The sequence below is a fragment of the Gymnoscopelus braueri genome (assembly GCF_963280865.1).
Source record: "Gymnoscopelus braueri genome assembly, chromosome: 8".
NCBI lineage: Eukaryota > Metazoa > Chordata > Actinopteri > Myctophiformes > Myctophidae > Gymnoscopelus > Gymnoscopelus braueri.
Window position 1 is genome coordinate 44715747 of NC_137609.1, and position 13988 is coordinate 44729734.

Sequence of the window (13988 nt, forward strand, 5' to 3'; positions counted from 1 at the left end):
TCCAAATAATCCTGTACAGTCTGTCACCAGGTTTACTTAATTTATTCATCAAATGGCAATGATACATCCAGCACCACCTCTCCGTGCGTCCCAATTTATGGTTAAAAAGTAAAATGTTCAAAAGTTCTGAAAATACACATTCCCATAGCAGAGAGATGATAGGCAGAAATTGCTAAGTGCTTCCCTAAAGAGAGTGCCATTATACACTAAAGGCCTGGATAAATATATTAAATAAAATTGCAGTCTCTTTTTCTTTGCTTTTCTTTTGCCAATAGCACATTTGCTATAGCTGCTTGGAACAATTTAGCCATTGTATTGTCTTAGGCAGCTACAGGTCCCACTATGACATACACAGCATTTCAGCATCTACCCACGAAGAGAGCACATGTGAACAATGACTGGGGAGTGACATTTGGTAAAGTATGTGTGCGTCTTTAATTCTGGGCTTACAGCACACACAGAATCTTCAGCTACTGAAAATACCAAAAAAATAGTTGCTTTCCTGGTAGCCTTTATCGCATTCATACATAACTCATACATAAACTGTGATACACTGTGTTTGTATGATGCACACACACACACAGATGCACAATGTACAGACTTCTGAATACAGTACTGCTTGGACCTTCAAACAAACAAACAAACAAGTAAAAATTATGGCCAGCCTCTACCTGGGGTAATGGCCACCTCACTCTGGTCTCACATGAGACATGGGGCCTTAATAAATACATTATGAATAAGGGAGAGAAAAGAAACTATGTAGAGCAACACCGAACAGGCATGTACATGTGCTGTGTGTGGGTATGGTGGAGGTTAGAGTGCTGCCATTTCCCTTTTAGGGAGACTGGGAGTGTCCTTGTAATAAGCCAGCCAGCCTATCACAGGTGGATCAAGAGATCGACTCAGTTGAGAGGTCCCGGCCTATCACAATATATTTTTTTTCATTTGACAGTACTGTCCCATCAGAGCAGCATGGTGACTGGTTTCTCTAGGAACTTGCGGAACTCAACGAGCCACTGGGCGCCGACTGCCCCGTCAACGACCCGGTGGTCACAACTCAGTGTGACGGACATCATGCTAGCAACGTCAAACCTGCCAAAAAGAAATAAACATACACAAATATACACATTAACTTATTATTGGCACATACATTTGAATATGTACATTATTACATTTTACTATGTCATCATCATTGCCACATTCACTATTTTCAGAAATGTTTCAACAGAAAAGCTATATTTTATCTTCTACATTTAAAATATATATATTTTCTTTACTTCCATTTCCCTTTTTGTATTGGACTTATAGTCTGCAGTGTCGAGAGCAGTACACTTAACTATTGCATGAGACGGATAAACTTGAACTCAAAGCACTGAATGAATGTACCCATAATACTGTACAATACTACCATACATAAACTACCATAAAAAATATATAATAGCCAAAAGCCAAAGAAACATTTGATTTGGGAGATCTGTCATCTACTTGTTCTTGATTTGTGGTAGCATATGGGTAATGACAACCCAGGCCTACCCTTTCTCATTGTCAGCGGGAATCAGTCTCTTCTCTGAACCTCCGACAGCCAGGATACAAGCCTGGGGGGGGTTGATGATCGCTGAGAAGTTCTTGACGCCAAACATCCCCAAGTTTGAAATTGTGAACGTACCGCCCTTAAAAAAGAAAGAAAGAAGACAAGTGATATTTTTAAATTTATTTTAAGTCAAGCAGGCAGTCAATTCTCCTTAGTAGTCTTTCTAGTAGAATACGATAGCTGAGATGGAGTGCAAGGAGCACCACAACCACTAGGGGGCACTAGTGGGGCTTATATACTCTTGGGTTTGTTGTAAAAGTACATTTAACACATCCACCGCCAAGGGCTAATCTCATAATGTACTCACCAGTGCCAAGGTTTTATTGTTGTTTTTTGTTTTTTTCAGGTCGCCATAGGCCCCGTTAAAATCCTTTAGATTGCCCGATCCACTGTTTGTAAACAACGGGCACATGTCCTGGTGTCTACTCGTCGAGACCGCGTGTCAAACAGAGCCGCCATGTTTGAGTTCTGATCGTTTATGTTAACATGGGAAATGCGAGGATGAAAAACTACATGTCCTGTACAGGTTTTACAGGGCTTTTTGTGTACGACTTAGAATGAAGGCAGACGGGAAACAAAAAACGGGATCGCACTTCCGGTCGATTTCGGGTGGTGTTACACTGAAAATGGTCCCCCTGGAAAATTTAAAAAAAAAATAAATCGAAAAAAAGGAAAAAGCACCACAGCCCGTAGGCTACGGGATCGGCGCTTAACCGTTGGATTTAACGGCCCGTAGAACTACGGGCCCGGCGGTCAATGTGTTAACTGGGAGACTTTTTCTGAATCAGAATTTATTGTCAATATACCAAAGTACAAGATAATTAAAAGCTCAGCTATAAAGTGCAGGACAACATAGCACATGTGTGGTCAACAACATTTAAGGACTAGAAATGATAGAACACAATTTAAGACATAGTAAGACTTTATTTCAGGACCTGCCAGCACCGTATGACTCATACCTGGAACTCGTGTGGCTGCAGTTTCCCTTCTCTGGCCTTGGCTGCCAGTGTGCCCACATCAGAACAGATGGCAGCCAGTCCTTTGGTGTGAGCGTTGAACACTATGGGTGTAATCAGACCATTGGCCGTGCTCACTGCTACGCTCACATCCACCACGTGGTTCCTGCAGACCCAGACACATGACATCTCTTATAAAAAAGGTGTCCGAGGAGACATTCATCACCCCCCCCCCCCTTCTAATTTATTTCTCTCTTTTTTACTTTATCCTTTCATTTTAACCACAATTTCGAAACTAGGTCAAACATAACAGCTCTTCATAGCAGAGCCATTGCCTACATCACATGACTACTACAGCTAGTCTTCACTACGGCTAGTCTGTACCAATATTATACATATCAAATTCATATTTCATACACTGTCATACAGCCACGCTTTTCCTACTGCATCTCCCAATGTAAAGTGTGTATGTCTGTTCAAAGTATTATGAGAGTATGTTTGGGTATGGTATGAAGTATGTGTTGTGACGTCTGTGTCTGTGTGTCTGTGTGTCTGTGTGTCTGTGTGTGTGTGTGTGTGTGTGTGTGTGTGTGTGTGTGTGTGTGTACTGACTGGCGTATTACTGTATCCAGCCAGGATGAGTTGGCTTCAGGGACCTTGAGGCAGGCTAGTGCACTGGCTTTGATGATAAAATCATTCACACTCAGCTTGATGTTCTGGGCTTTGACCTCCTGCAGAGGACACAAGACAGATAAAAACAAAGTTAAACACAGTATTAAACACAATTGTCTTTCTCTATGCTAAAAGAAAATAACAACTTAGACATTTCTAACGGAAGTAATTTGATTTGTAGGCTTTAGTTTCAATCGAATCCTATTCTTAACACACTAACCTCCCACTGGCATGGCTGGCTGCATGTCGCAAGAAGCATGTCAACACATTTATTTCTGCTTTTTGAAACACCACATGAGAATTTAGATTTTGACATCTTCTGCAAGCTGTTAAATGTTTGCTTTGGATGTATATTTACTTTGGGTATAAAACAATGTATTCATTAATAGTTCATGTGGTCAGGATTTGTCATTTGTTTCGTTTTTCCAGTTCATATTTGACACATCTGACCGGTTTTCCTTGTGTTCTTTCCATCGCTATTATTTCCCCCTTTTGTTGAAAACGGCAAATGATCGGAGCATCTACAACAAAGACATTTACCCATTTGTTTACACCTGTAAACCTGTGATGCGACAATAAAGTTGTAATAAATGTTGGAGTTGAAGTTGAGTTGATTAGTTGTATAGTATACTTGCTACTGCTGCTTGTATCTATAGTACAAATGTGGTGAAAACAACAAAATTTCCCTTGTGTGATAAATAATGTTTTCTCATTTTTCAGATTTCTTTCAACTGGGCACTACTTTGAGACATTGGATGCCCTCAAGCACACAAACTCACATTGTTAAGTTCTTTCCTAAGCTCCAGGACTTGGTCCATGTTGACGTCTACAGACAGGTAGTAGTGTGGGATGGTTTGTTTCGACTGCATCAATCTCTGAGCAATAACCTGGAGGAGAGACATCATCATCAACATCATCTATCTAATTAATAAATCTCTGCTGTCCGGCAGGAACCAGAATGTTCCAAAATGTTCATTTTTCAGGAAATGAAAAAGGTGGAGTTAGGAGGTTTTGTTCATCATTGATAAGAACAGCTGAATGGACCTCCAAGCTCACAATGAGGTTGGAGGTCAAAAGGGGGTGGAGCCTGGAGTCAGCTCCAGGCTCCGGTGGAGTTAGCTGGTTTGGCAGAAAGTTTGAGGATCCAATGAAGTTAGCTGGTTTTGTCAGAAGCGCTTTTTAATGCTTTTCATTGGTCCAATATGTGTGTTTTTTTAACAACACACAAACGTAAAGGAAGTTCAATGGCCCTGATTTATGGAAAAAAATGCAAAAGCGTCAAAAGGGAGTTAGCTGGTTTCTGCCGGACAGCTACGAAATCCTGCGTGTATGATTTTCCCTGGCATATCTTTTAGCATCATCAGAACGAACGACGCCAAATTTGGCGTGTGTCCCCCAGATGAGGGGGTGTGCAGTGCCGACTGGGACCAACGGTTTCCAAGAACTGAAAACCACAGATATCTTGTCCGCAGGTCTGTGGAGGACGCACCGAATCAGTGTGATCTCTCAGATTGCGTTTTTTGGTGAAAACGAGCTAAATTGAACTGCCGATAACTAGAGAGCGGACTATCGCAGTTACAATGTTTTGTTCTGGTGGAAAAAAGAGAGACTCGTCCTTCCACGGAGACATCATTTGTTTACATCCGGGTTGAAAAAAAGGATCGGTGGATCGTCCAAAAGACTCAAAATAAGGTAAAACCGCTGGCAGTGGCGGATGAATGAATGAATGGAAACCGGGCAATGAATGTGTTAATAACGGGCCCAGCGGGTATTGGTGGGGCATGCATTCCTAACTTGAATCGTTTCCGATTTACAGTGTGTGTTCTCACCTTGCGGATGTTACTGATGGGGATGTCTGTGAATGTGCCAGCAGGGCTAATGATGGGTGCTGCAGCAGGTGTAGGAGGAGGGGCAGCTGGAGCTGGAGCTGCAGCTGGGGCTGCAGGAACGGCTGCCACCTGTTCACAACAACAAAAATACAAAGTCCCATAAACAATCACACAGTGCACACGTTTGTTAGCACACATTTATATGCTGACCATGTCTACGACAAGCCCCGCACGGCCGGGAAAACAAGTGCTCCCCTTCCCTCATCCAGCTACAGATACACTGGATCACTGTAGAAACAAATAACGCACCTGTGATTGATATAAACTGATCTAAGGGGCAGATTATAGTCTCTTTTAGTACTTCTACTAAACAGAAACGAGCCAATCAGAATCAAGGATTGGGACTAACCGTTTTAGAATAGCTATTTAGGAGGAGCGGCTGAGATTGTCACTACATTAAATTTGCTGGTCTACCTTAAGTCAGTCCATCTTAAAAGACATGTCTTTGTGGAAGTATGCTGGTTTTAACCAGATACAGGCAGAGCCCATGGATATGCAGGTGATTTGCAAGATTTGTACTGGTGAAGGAGTCTCAAACCACAGTAGGAGCATTTATTCACTGACAAACCTGTACACAGTGCACTGCTGCCATGACTGGCACAGTCACTGGCAAACTTCAGACTAACACATACACATACATGTGCTCTCTGTCTCTGTATCACCAATGCTGCAACTTGCCTTACATTGTTGAGAGCAAAGCGCATCGTTAGAACAAGTTGATTAAAAAACACAGCATACCGAATGGTTCATAGTGCTCCCCGAACCACGAGGTTCAATACAAATGAGTAACATTATTCACCTACTATCGATAATTCAAGCCTGGACAGGAAGGCCACATCGTTATGAAACGCTATGCTCTCGTTATTATTTTAATAGCTGGCTTTAAATTTGCTTGACAACTGAATGCAAACATAAATACCGACATGCACACAGAAGACAGCTATACTTACAGGGGCAGCCTTGGGTGGGACAAAACTCTCAATGTCTTTCTTGGTGACTCGCCCATCAGCACCAGTGGCTACAAATCAAAGAGAGCAGAATGACTTTAATAAATAAGCACAACACGGCGGTGGACTCTGTCCTGCACAGAGGGGCGTAACAGTTAATATGGAGCGTATCCTCATTGCTTCACAGGCAATATTCTGACCACATCGCTTGGTTACAACACCATGGTGTCTGGTGGTGTACTTTGGAAGTTCATAAGAGAGTAAGAAATCAGCTCATGTATCGTTTCATTGGCATTAAAGCCTGCCTACTATGTCTTGCTGCTGGTTGGCCATCCAAATCTGATTATAGAGCCGCATTCATGTGAACTAGAGATGTAATGAGTGAAGGGAAGACAGCAGCCTCAGAGCAGTTTTGGCAAATCACTTATACAGGAAAATAGCTTATGTCTGCTCAAAAAGCTGCTAGATAGGTTTTTTATTTTGTATTCACCAAAAGGGCATGCAAATTTGTCAGATTTTGTGACAAAGTTGGCAACACTGGCTTGGAGAGCGCATATCCTGGAGAGCATTAGCGTTGATGATCGATCACAGCAAAATGATTTCCATGACATATGGTAGGAGTTCTAAATGGGAACCGGTTTACTATTCCCTTCCCTCCCAAATATGTTTTTTTTTTTTATACGAGGCTATTGTAACACAAATGTTTATTAAGATTGCAAGAGGTCTTGGAGGTCTTGGAGGTCAACGAAGCATATAGGGTTTAAGTGTTTAAAGGCACTGGGTGTTGTTTGACACTACGCCAGCTCAGACAACAAAAACATATATACCAAAGAGACAAAAAATGTCTATCACTTCACCATCGATTGACACGGCTTTCGCCTTCTCAAAAAAACTAAACACAAAACAAACATCCATGGTGGAACTCCAGTGTTTGGTGTATACTCACCGCTAACCTGAGCCAGGTCAATGCCTTTCTCAGCAGCCAGTTTCTTGGCAAGGGGGCTGGCAAACACACGCCCTTTCTTGGAGGCTGGGGCTCCTGCAGCTGGAGCGGGTGCTGCTACGGGTGGAGCTGGTGCAGCCTACAACGAACATAGTATGTGTCAGGAGCAATTACACTAGACAAACGCTTGTCAAGAGACCGGACTCCGTGGATTAATTTGGATGAGACAAGCTATCAATCTGAAGAAGACCAGACTGTATGACTAACTGTTGTATTTTGTGATTTTAACTGTTGTATTTTGTGATTTTGTCAGGGAAGAGTAAGAGCGAGTGTCTCACCGGTGTGGGTGCTGGGGCAGGTGTGGGGGCGACGTCAGCCACTCCGGTCTCCATGTAGTCTTTAAATGCTGCGATGTCGCTCTCCTTCTCAACAATAATGCATAGCGGAGTCCCCAGTGGAACGTCTCGGGTACCCTCCTCTATCATGATTTTTGCCAAGTATCCTTCCTCCTGCACCTCAAAACCTGTTTACAAACACATGAAAACATGTTGATCCAAAGGCCACTTTCAGGCCACTAGATTAGATTATTCTCACTTACTGTATTAGTAATGAGACTAGAGGATTGAGATTTCGTCACAGACATTTGTAGACAGTTTTTCTTTAAACTACTTACTGGTCTGTACCTTTAAACAGTGGATCAGGGAAGTGATGACCTCATAGAAGTTAGAAAAAAATCTGATTTTCAGTGTCCAGAACACGGAAGAAGTTGTACACAACCTGGTCTCCCTTTATAAGATCCGTAGAGACTATGCCTAAACATTTTAGGCTTTTTTTCTTTTACCATTTTGAAAAACATTTAAAAATAGTTGATGTGGGTGACCTCCCTGCACCGAGGGTGTCGGGCTCCTGATCAATGGGGATCCGATTTTTGCTTCCTGTCACTCTTTGCAGGTACAACCCGTTGTCAGACTCCGACATTTGTTGATGGGTTTAGGTGTGTATAAAGTGCCAAAGACAATATCCTCTATATTAGAATTAGCCTCTCAGAAAGCCTTATTTTGTTTACTTAATTTCTTTGGTGTAAAACTGTTTTTGTTTAAAATGTTTATAGGTATTTGTCTGTTGTCTTATTTTCTATGATTAATATTGTTTTGGGTACTATTGCCACTAATACTATTGTTATCGTTATTATGTGCCTACTGGTGGACGGACCTTGGGAATGGTGGGAGGGTAAAAAAGCACTAAACAAATGGTACAAAGAGAATGAAAAAGAAAATGTTTTCATTTTTGATGTACATCCTCTGTAATGTTATGTAACTACAGTGCTCAATAAACATAGCATTATACAAGTCTGTACCTGCATTTCTACCGCGCACCCACCGTCTGTCTGGGTACAGATCCCGCGAGTACAGATCTCACAGTTCGTGGCAAAAATGCTAAATTTGGGGGAAATGAATCTCCTCCACTCCCTTTATGCCAATGTCAATGCAATTTCAGATTGATTGGTAAACCCACTGAGGAGAATAATGGATGAGGAAGGGCTGACAAGAGTTTGTTCATATAATAGGATACTTTTGGCAAATGAATGGAATACATTTAGTCTAGATCTAATCTAGATCTGATCTCCTAGCTTCATCCTTCCTATGTTATAGGTATGGATGTCTCATAGTGTAATCACTATGAGTGATTAGAGCGATAGAGCGAAGAGATACAGATTTTTTAAGTTTTAAGTTAACAAGGAAGTGGATAGGAGTCTAGATCTTCGAAAAATCATATCTCCTTGGTCGGTCTTTGGGTGAAATTGGAAAAAAAAAAAGAAAAAAAAAAGATTAGTTCACGTAGATCTACGCGATTGGCACGTGGCGGCTTTAAATAGGTTCGCGTAGATCTACGTGATTGGCAGTGAATCAGTTAAGAGATGGCTTAAAGCTAACCAAATTTGTAATCATGGGTAATTATCAGCTCGACTAATCACTGGTGTCTCTTATTTTACTGTAATTGTTTTGTCTTCTGTACTATGTCTTGTCTTGTATTGTTGATGATGATGTCTGTTTTTGTATGGATAACTATACTACCATTTACTACCACGAGAAAAACTGACATGTTGATTAATGTGCATCGTCCCTGATAAATAAATTAATTACAGGATCATTAGTGTACACTAGTCGGTGTTTACCAATGGTTGCCTTGTCCGTCTCAATCTCAGCCAGCAGATCTCCCTCGCTCAACTTCTCCCCAACCTTCTTCTCCCAGCGTTGCACTGTACCCATCGTCATGGTGGGAGACAGGGCAGGCAGATTGATCTGTAACACACACACACAGTTTCTCAACTAGATTCACACTGGAACTGGCCTTCTGGAGGTGCTTGTCCTGATTCAACATGAATGTGCAGTATGCGTGTTGTGTGTGCGTGTGTGTGTGTGTGTGTGTGTGTGTGTGTGTGTGTGTGTGTGTGTGTGTGTGTGTGTGTGTGTGAGATGGGGGCCGCCATCATGATAACCCCAATGACACATCAGCTCTTGACAACCTACTTCTTCCCCAGAAGTATGAACTAGATGTTTATTCATAGATGCTCTTCAATTTGTTATTAGACACAGAATCATAGACAATAGATTGCCAAATATAAGGTTATTATCTACTGCCGTGTTGACATGGAGGCACACCTACCTTCAGATGTGTGGGGTAGGAGCTGCCTGGGGCCGCAGCAGGAGCAGCAGGAGCAGCAGGAGCAGCAGGAGGAGGTGGAGGAGCAGCGGGAGCTGCCGCTGAAGACTCAGCTTTTAGCGAGTCCAACGTGACATCCTTAAAGGCTGCTATGAGGTCAGGACTGGTGGAGGAGAGATTAAAAAAAGCATGTTAAGTCATGGTTAGGCTTGTCCTTTCAATGCGACTTCAGATGCGACACTCAGCAGTGTAAACACTTAGGTGAACTTGACACTTGCGATGCAACATGGCTATTCGGACGTAAAGTCGATGTAAAGTTCCCACACAATATGTACATCAGGACAATGGCACTTGTCAATAGAGCCATCTTTTCTTTATATGTTTTAATGGTGGCAAGGCCCATACCGGATGTACTTTGCTGAGGAGAGATAACAGTGCAGATGAGTACAGCTCTTCAGTGCCAGGGGAATCTGCGAGAGGAACTTATGAGGATGAGGCTTATGTGCAATAAATTGTCTGGATTGTGCCCACATAGCTGTCCACACCTCACTGAGATATGAACTTGATGTGAGCCTGGCCAGTTCGGCTTGTGGTCTGGCTTATCAAATCACAATGTAAGCAAGATCTGATCTTGGAGTGTGCAGACTTAACAGTTAATAATAATAATGATAATTGAACTTTATTGTTCCCCGTTGGGGAAAGTCTGTCCTCTGCATTTAACCCATCCTAAAGGGCAGTGAGCAGCAACAGCAGCAGCAGTGACCCTGGCATCCTTGTGTGATCGGGTGACAAAAGTTTAAACAGAAGCGCAACCACACACCCTTAGATGTGGATAATGACTAACATAAATAATCTCTAAAAAAATATATTATTAAATTAAAAATACTAGCTTGTGCTTACAAAAAGGCAACAATTGAAGTCATCTGCAATGGACACTCACCTGTCAACAGTGATGCAGATCACTGCTCCTATGGGGACGTCTCTGGTGCCCTCTGGAACCAAGATTTTGGCCAGGTAACACTCCTCCATCATCTCAAAGCCTACTGTGGCCTTGTCTGTCTCCACCTGCACACACACAGCAATTATGTACGAATGCATACACAAACACTGCCCATTTCTACACACTGTTTCGGCTTGTAGTGGTAGTGGACACACACTTCACTGTTATCATATGAGAAACAGAACCTGCGGTCCACAGACTTGGACCTCCTCTCTGTCCCCAAAACAAACAAAAAAGCGAACCTTGGGGGACAGAGCTTTCAGTGTGGCAACCCCCACCCTGTGGAACTCTCTCCCAATAGGGATTCGCCATGCTCCAACACTGGACTCTTTAAAGGCTGCCTTGAAAAGACACCTGTTCTCTCAGGCTTATGGCAAATAGTTGTTTGTTGTTTTGTTTTGGTTGTTTCTTTGTTGGTTGTTCATTGTTTTTGATGTTAAGCATCCTTGGGTTTATGAAAGGCACTATATAAATTCAAGCTATTATTATTATAAATTGCATATGCTATTACCACGAAGCTCTACACTTCAAACCATTTATATACAGAAAAAGGATACGCACACACACATACAGAAACACACACAACGGGTATTTACCTCGGCTATCAGTTCTCCCTCGCCGATTTTTTCACCCTCCTTCTTCTCCCAGCGAGCGATGGTTCCTGTCTGCATGGTGGGAGATAGAGCAGGCAGCTCCACCTGTCAGCCAAAAAGAATGAAAAGAATTAAGATCGTCACTGTAATCACAATACAGTGACAGAAAACTAAGTTTTGTTTAGTGCATCCACTCCAAATAGCAGTATCATACAAATGCAACAGCTTAGGTCAAATACCAAAGCAGGACCTTGGTTTCAATTCAATTCAAATCTTTACTATGTGAAATGTTTGGATTGAATTTGCTAACATTAAAGACGTCAGGAAAAAGTGGGGGAAGGTCTTCCAAACTGGACCAAAAGATATGTATCTAGATGTATTTGTTGTTTGTCAACTATGTTTAGATCTCTCCTTGTCATTTACATTAGTGTTCTAGCCTCACTCAGCAATGTTGCCCGAGGATGGAACTGTAGTTCGAAACACGTCACTGCTCCTTGCTTTAAGGAGCTGTTTGAAGTTTGCACTGCCTACTAGCACCTACAGTACTAGCACTTTTCATTCTCTTTTTGCACTCTCTCTTTAAATCTTTTTACGTTTTCTTATTCTATTGTTATTACTTACGCTGTTGCATTGTCTGAAGGAAGCCGAAGCAAAATAAGTTTTACTCTTATGTACCTATACACAAGATAACAATAAAGTACAACCTTGAACCTAATAAATAAATGTTGCTGCATTCCTATTTTGTTATGTTATTGTTTTACAAAATCACATGGTGAGACATGTCACAGCATCACTTCCCATACAACACGTCACAGAGTAGACAACTGTGCTCATCCCTCCCACCCTGCCATTTGGCTGCATTCCAGCACTGCAAGTCTTTCCCCATTATTCTATTAAAGAATGACAGTAGTACTAGTACCCAATGATAATGACACAGCACACATTTTCTTGACTGACAAGGCTTCATATAAATGGAACTTTATAGGTTTCAAAATGACAGCTTTGCAATACATGTGTGGTGCCATCTAATTATACTCAATGCCAAGCCCCCTTCTACAACATGCAGGCTTAGCATGTCCACAACAACTCAATTTCCCCTATGCAGGCTATACCGCGTCCAGCGTCTTGTTCAAGGTCAGCAGCTGTAAGAGCTGCTCCAAATGCTGCCAGTCAGATGTATCCTAAGACATTCTTATTTTCCTGTTGGGCCTATACCAACCATAATACGCTATGACAGTGTCATTAAATATCACTTGCTAATCATGATGTCTAGTGATGATACGAGTGTCATCACGTACAAAATGCAGATGAAGGGTTCCCCTAAGCAGAGAGAACTAACTGCCTGATAGACCACAGCAGTACATACATACATACATACATACATACCTCTCAATACCTGCCATTCAGGAGGTCAAGCACTAGTATACAGTAAAACCCTCGGTTTATCCTCAGATCATCCACTTGTAACTCTGACAGCGTACAAATGGAACCAAACGGACCCTTCCGGGTCCGTTTGGTTCCATTTGTACACTGTCAGAGTTCAATTAATGTTACAATGGTAGTACATCCCTATAGTCTATATATTATATATCCTATATTGAGTATATTGACTACCTGCTGGTGGGGTGGCAGGCTGTAGAAGCGCAGGCTGTGGCCGCGGCTGGCAGGGTGATGGTCACGCTGCAGCGGGGACACTCTGTGGCGGCTGAGGACGTTGAGGCACACGTTGACACCCCTGGACGTGGAGCCACCGTGGAAGCTCCTCGCCAGAGGACCGGAGGAGGCGACGAGCCCAGGCCCCGTAGAGGTGGAGAGGACACGGGAGCATGAGGTCGCTCTGAGCCGCAGGATTAAACGGAGCATTTTTTTTGAAGTGGCAGGGTTGGGTGGCTGGGCCTCTTTTTAAATAGACGAATCTCTTTTGAATTATGTAGGAGTTTTACTTTACACCGGCATTAAGCTTAAAAGGCGGCACCGTGTCGCCCTGTGTGTCACTCTCTCCGTCCCCCAGAACCAGCTCCGTGTTCCTCACTTTCTAATGACCTCCCTTTCCCACAATCCAAAACACGACGCTTTACGGCTCTCCTTCACACCGCCCTGCTGCGAGGTTGCCAGTTCTGCTGACGCGAGAGGAACCTCGGCGTCACCAGTCTTTCCACCGCGGAGGAAAAGACTGGTAGTTCCAAAACTGGCCCCGGTTTAGAAAAAAAGAATCGTGTTCCGGTGGTGGGTTCCGGTTGGCGTCGCATTGTTTTTGTTCCCCACATAATGCGAATCAATTAGTTTAGTCTCGCAAGTCGCGCCACGAGTGAGAATAAAAGATGTACATGCCAAACGATTATTATATCAAAAGAAACGAAACGATTATACCAAACTAAAGACATTTTAAACTCCGGCCACCTGATGACGTAAAGTTATTTCCGTTCTGACCGGATCAGAAACCCGAAAATAATGATCCCAGGCAAAGGCGAGAGTGAGACGGATGGCCGTGGGCCTTATTTTTTAACTCTATGATTCAGGCCCATCATGATTCTTGCCAAATGTCATGTTTAAACTGACATATTAACCACAAACCGACTGAAAATAAGAGGATTCTGCAATGTATTGAATAAAATAAAATACAAATAAAAACCGGTAAACGGTAGGTGGGAAGGTTCAAACTGGCAACCCATTTCCACCCATTGTTGTAAAACGTCGTAAAAGAAAACAGCCGGGCTGTGTCTATTTTAGCAA

The 13988-nt window shown here is 42.6% G+C and overlaps 2 protein-coding genes across 3 annotated transcripts in view; one reads left to right on the forward strand and one right to left on the reverse strand.

The window, feature by feature from the left end:
• Nucleotides 1–13988, forward strand: part of sh3pxd2b (SH3 and PX domains 2B) — a 233610-nt gene that overhangs the window by 153205 nt on the left and 66417 nt on the right. The gene's annotated exons all lie outside the window — the stretch shown is intronic.
• Nucleotides 27–13340, reverse strand: LOC308090637 (dihydrolipoyllysine-residue acetyltransferase component of pyruvate dehydrogenase complex, mitochondrial-like). Of its 2 annotated transcripts, none has more exons than XM_080435899.1 (14): nucleotides 12870–13340; nucleotides 11259–11360; nucleotides 10603–10727; nucleotides 9666–9825; nucleotides 9175–9301; nucleotides 7337–7521; nucleotides 7002–7137; nucleotides 6059–6126; nucleotides 5049–5177; nucleotides 3999–4106; nucleotides 3160–3278; nucleotides 2551–2713; nucleotides 1534–1670; nucleotides 27–1092 (listed from the first exon to the last, which is right to left on the reverse strand). In XM_080435899.1, the coding sequence occupies exons 1-14, from the start codon at nucleotides 13116–13118 to the stop codon at nucleotides 963–965; spliced, it is 1938 nt and encodes a 645-aa protein (XP_080292025.1). In that variant the 5' UTR covers nucleotides 13119–13340; the 3' UTR covers nucleotides 27–962. The 2 variants fall into 2 exon arrangements, with proteins under 2 accessions (XP_080292025.1, XP_080292026.1); XM_080435900.1 differs by having other exon boundaries at nucleotides 5049–5152; nucleotides 6040–6126.

What these genes read in the sequence shown, in the direction of transcription:
- LOC308090637 (XM_080435899.1), bottom strand. Translation starts at nt 13,118, where the DNA reads ATGCTCCGTTTAATCCTGCGGCTCAGAGCGACCTCATGCTCCCGTGTC. An exon ending in CTGCCCCAGCACCCACACCG is followed by an intron (nt 7,138 to 7,336) that starts GTGAGACACTCG and finishes TGTTCGTTGTAG; the next exon opens with GCTGCACCAGCTCCACCCGT. An exon ending in TGCAGCCACACGAGTTCCAG is followed by an intron (nt 1,671 to 2,550) that starts GTATGAGTCATA and finishes TTCTTTTTTAAG; the next exon opens with GGCGGTACGTTCACAATTTC.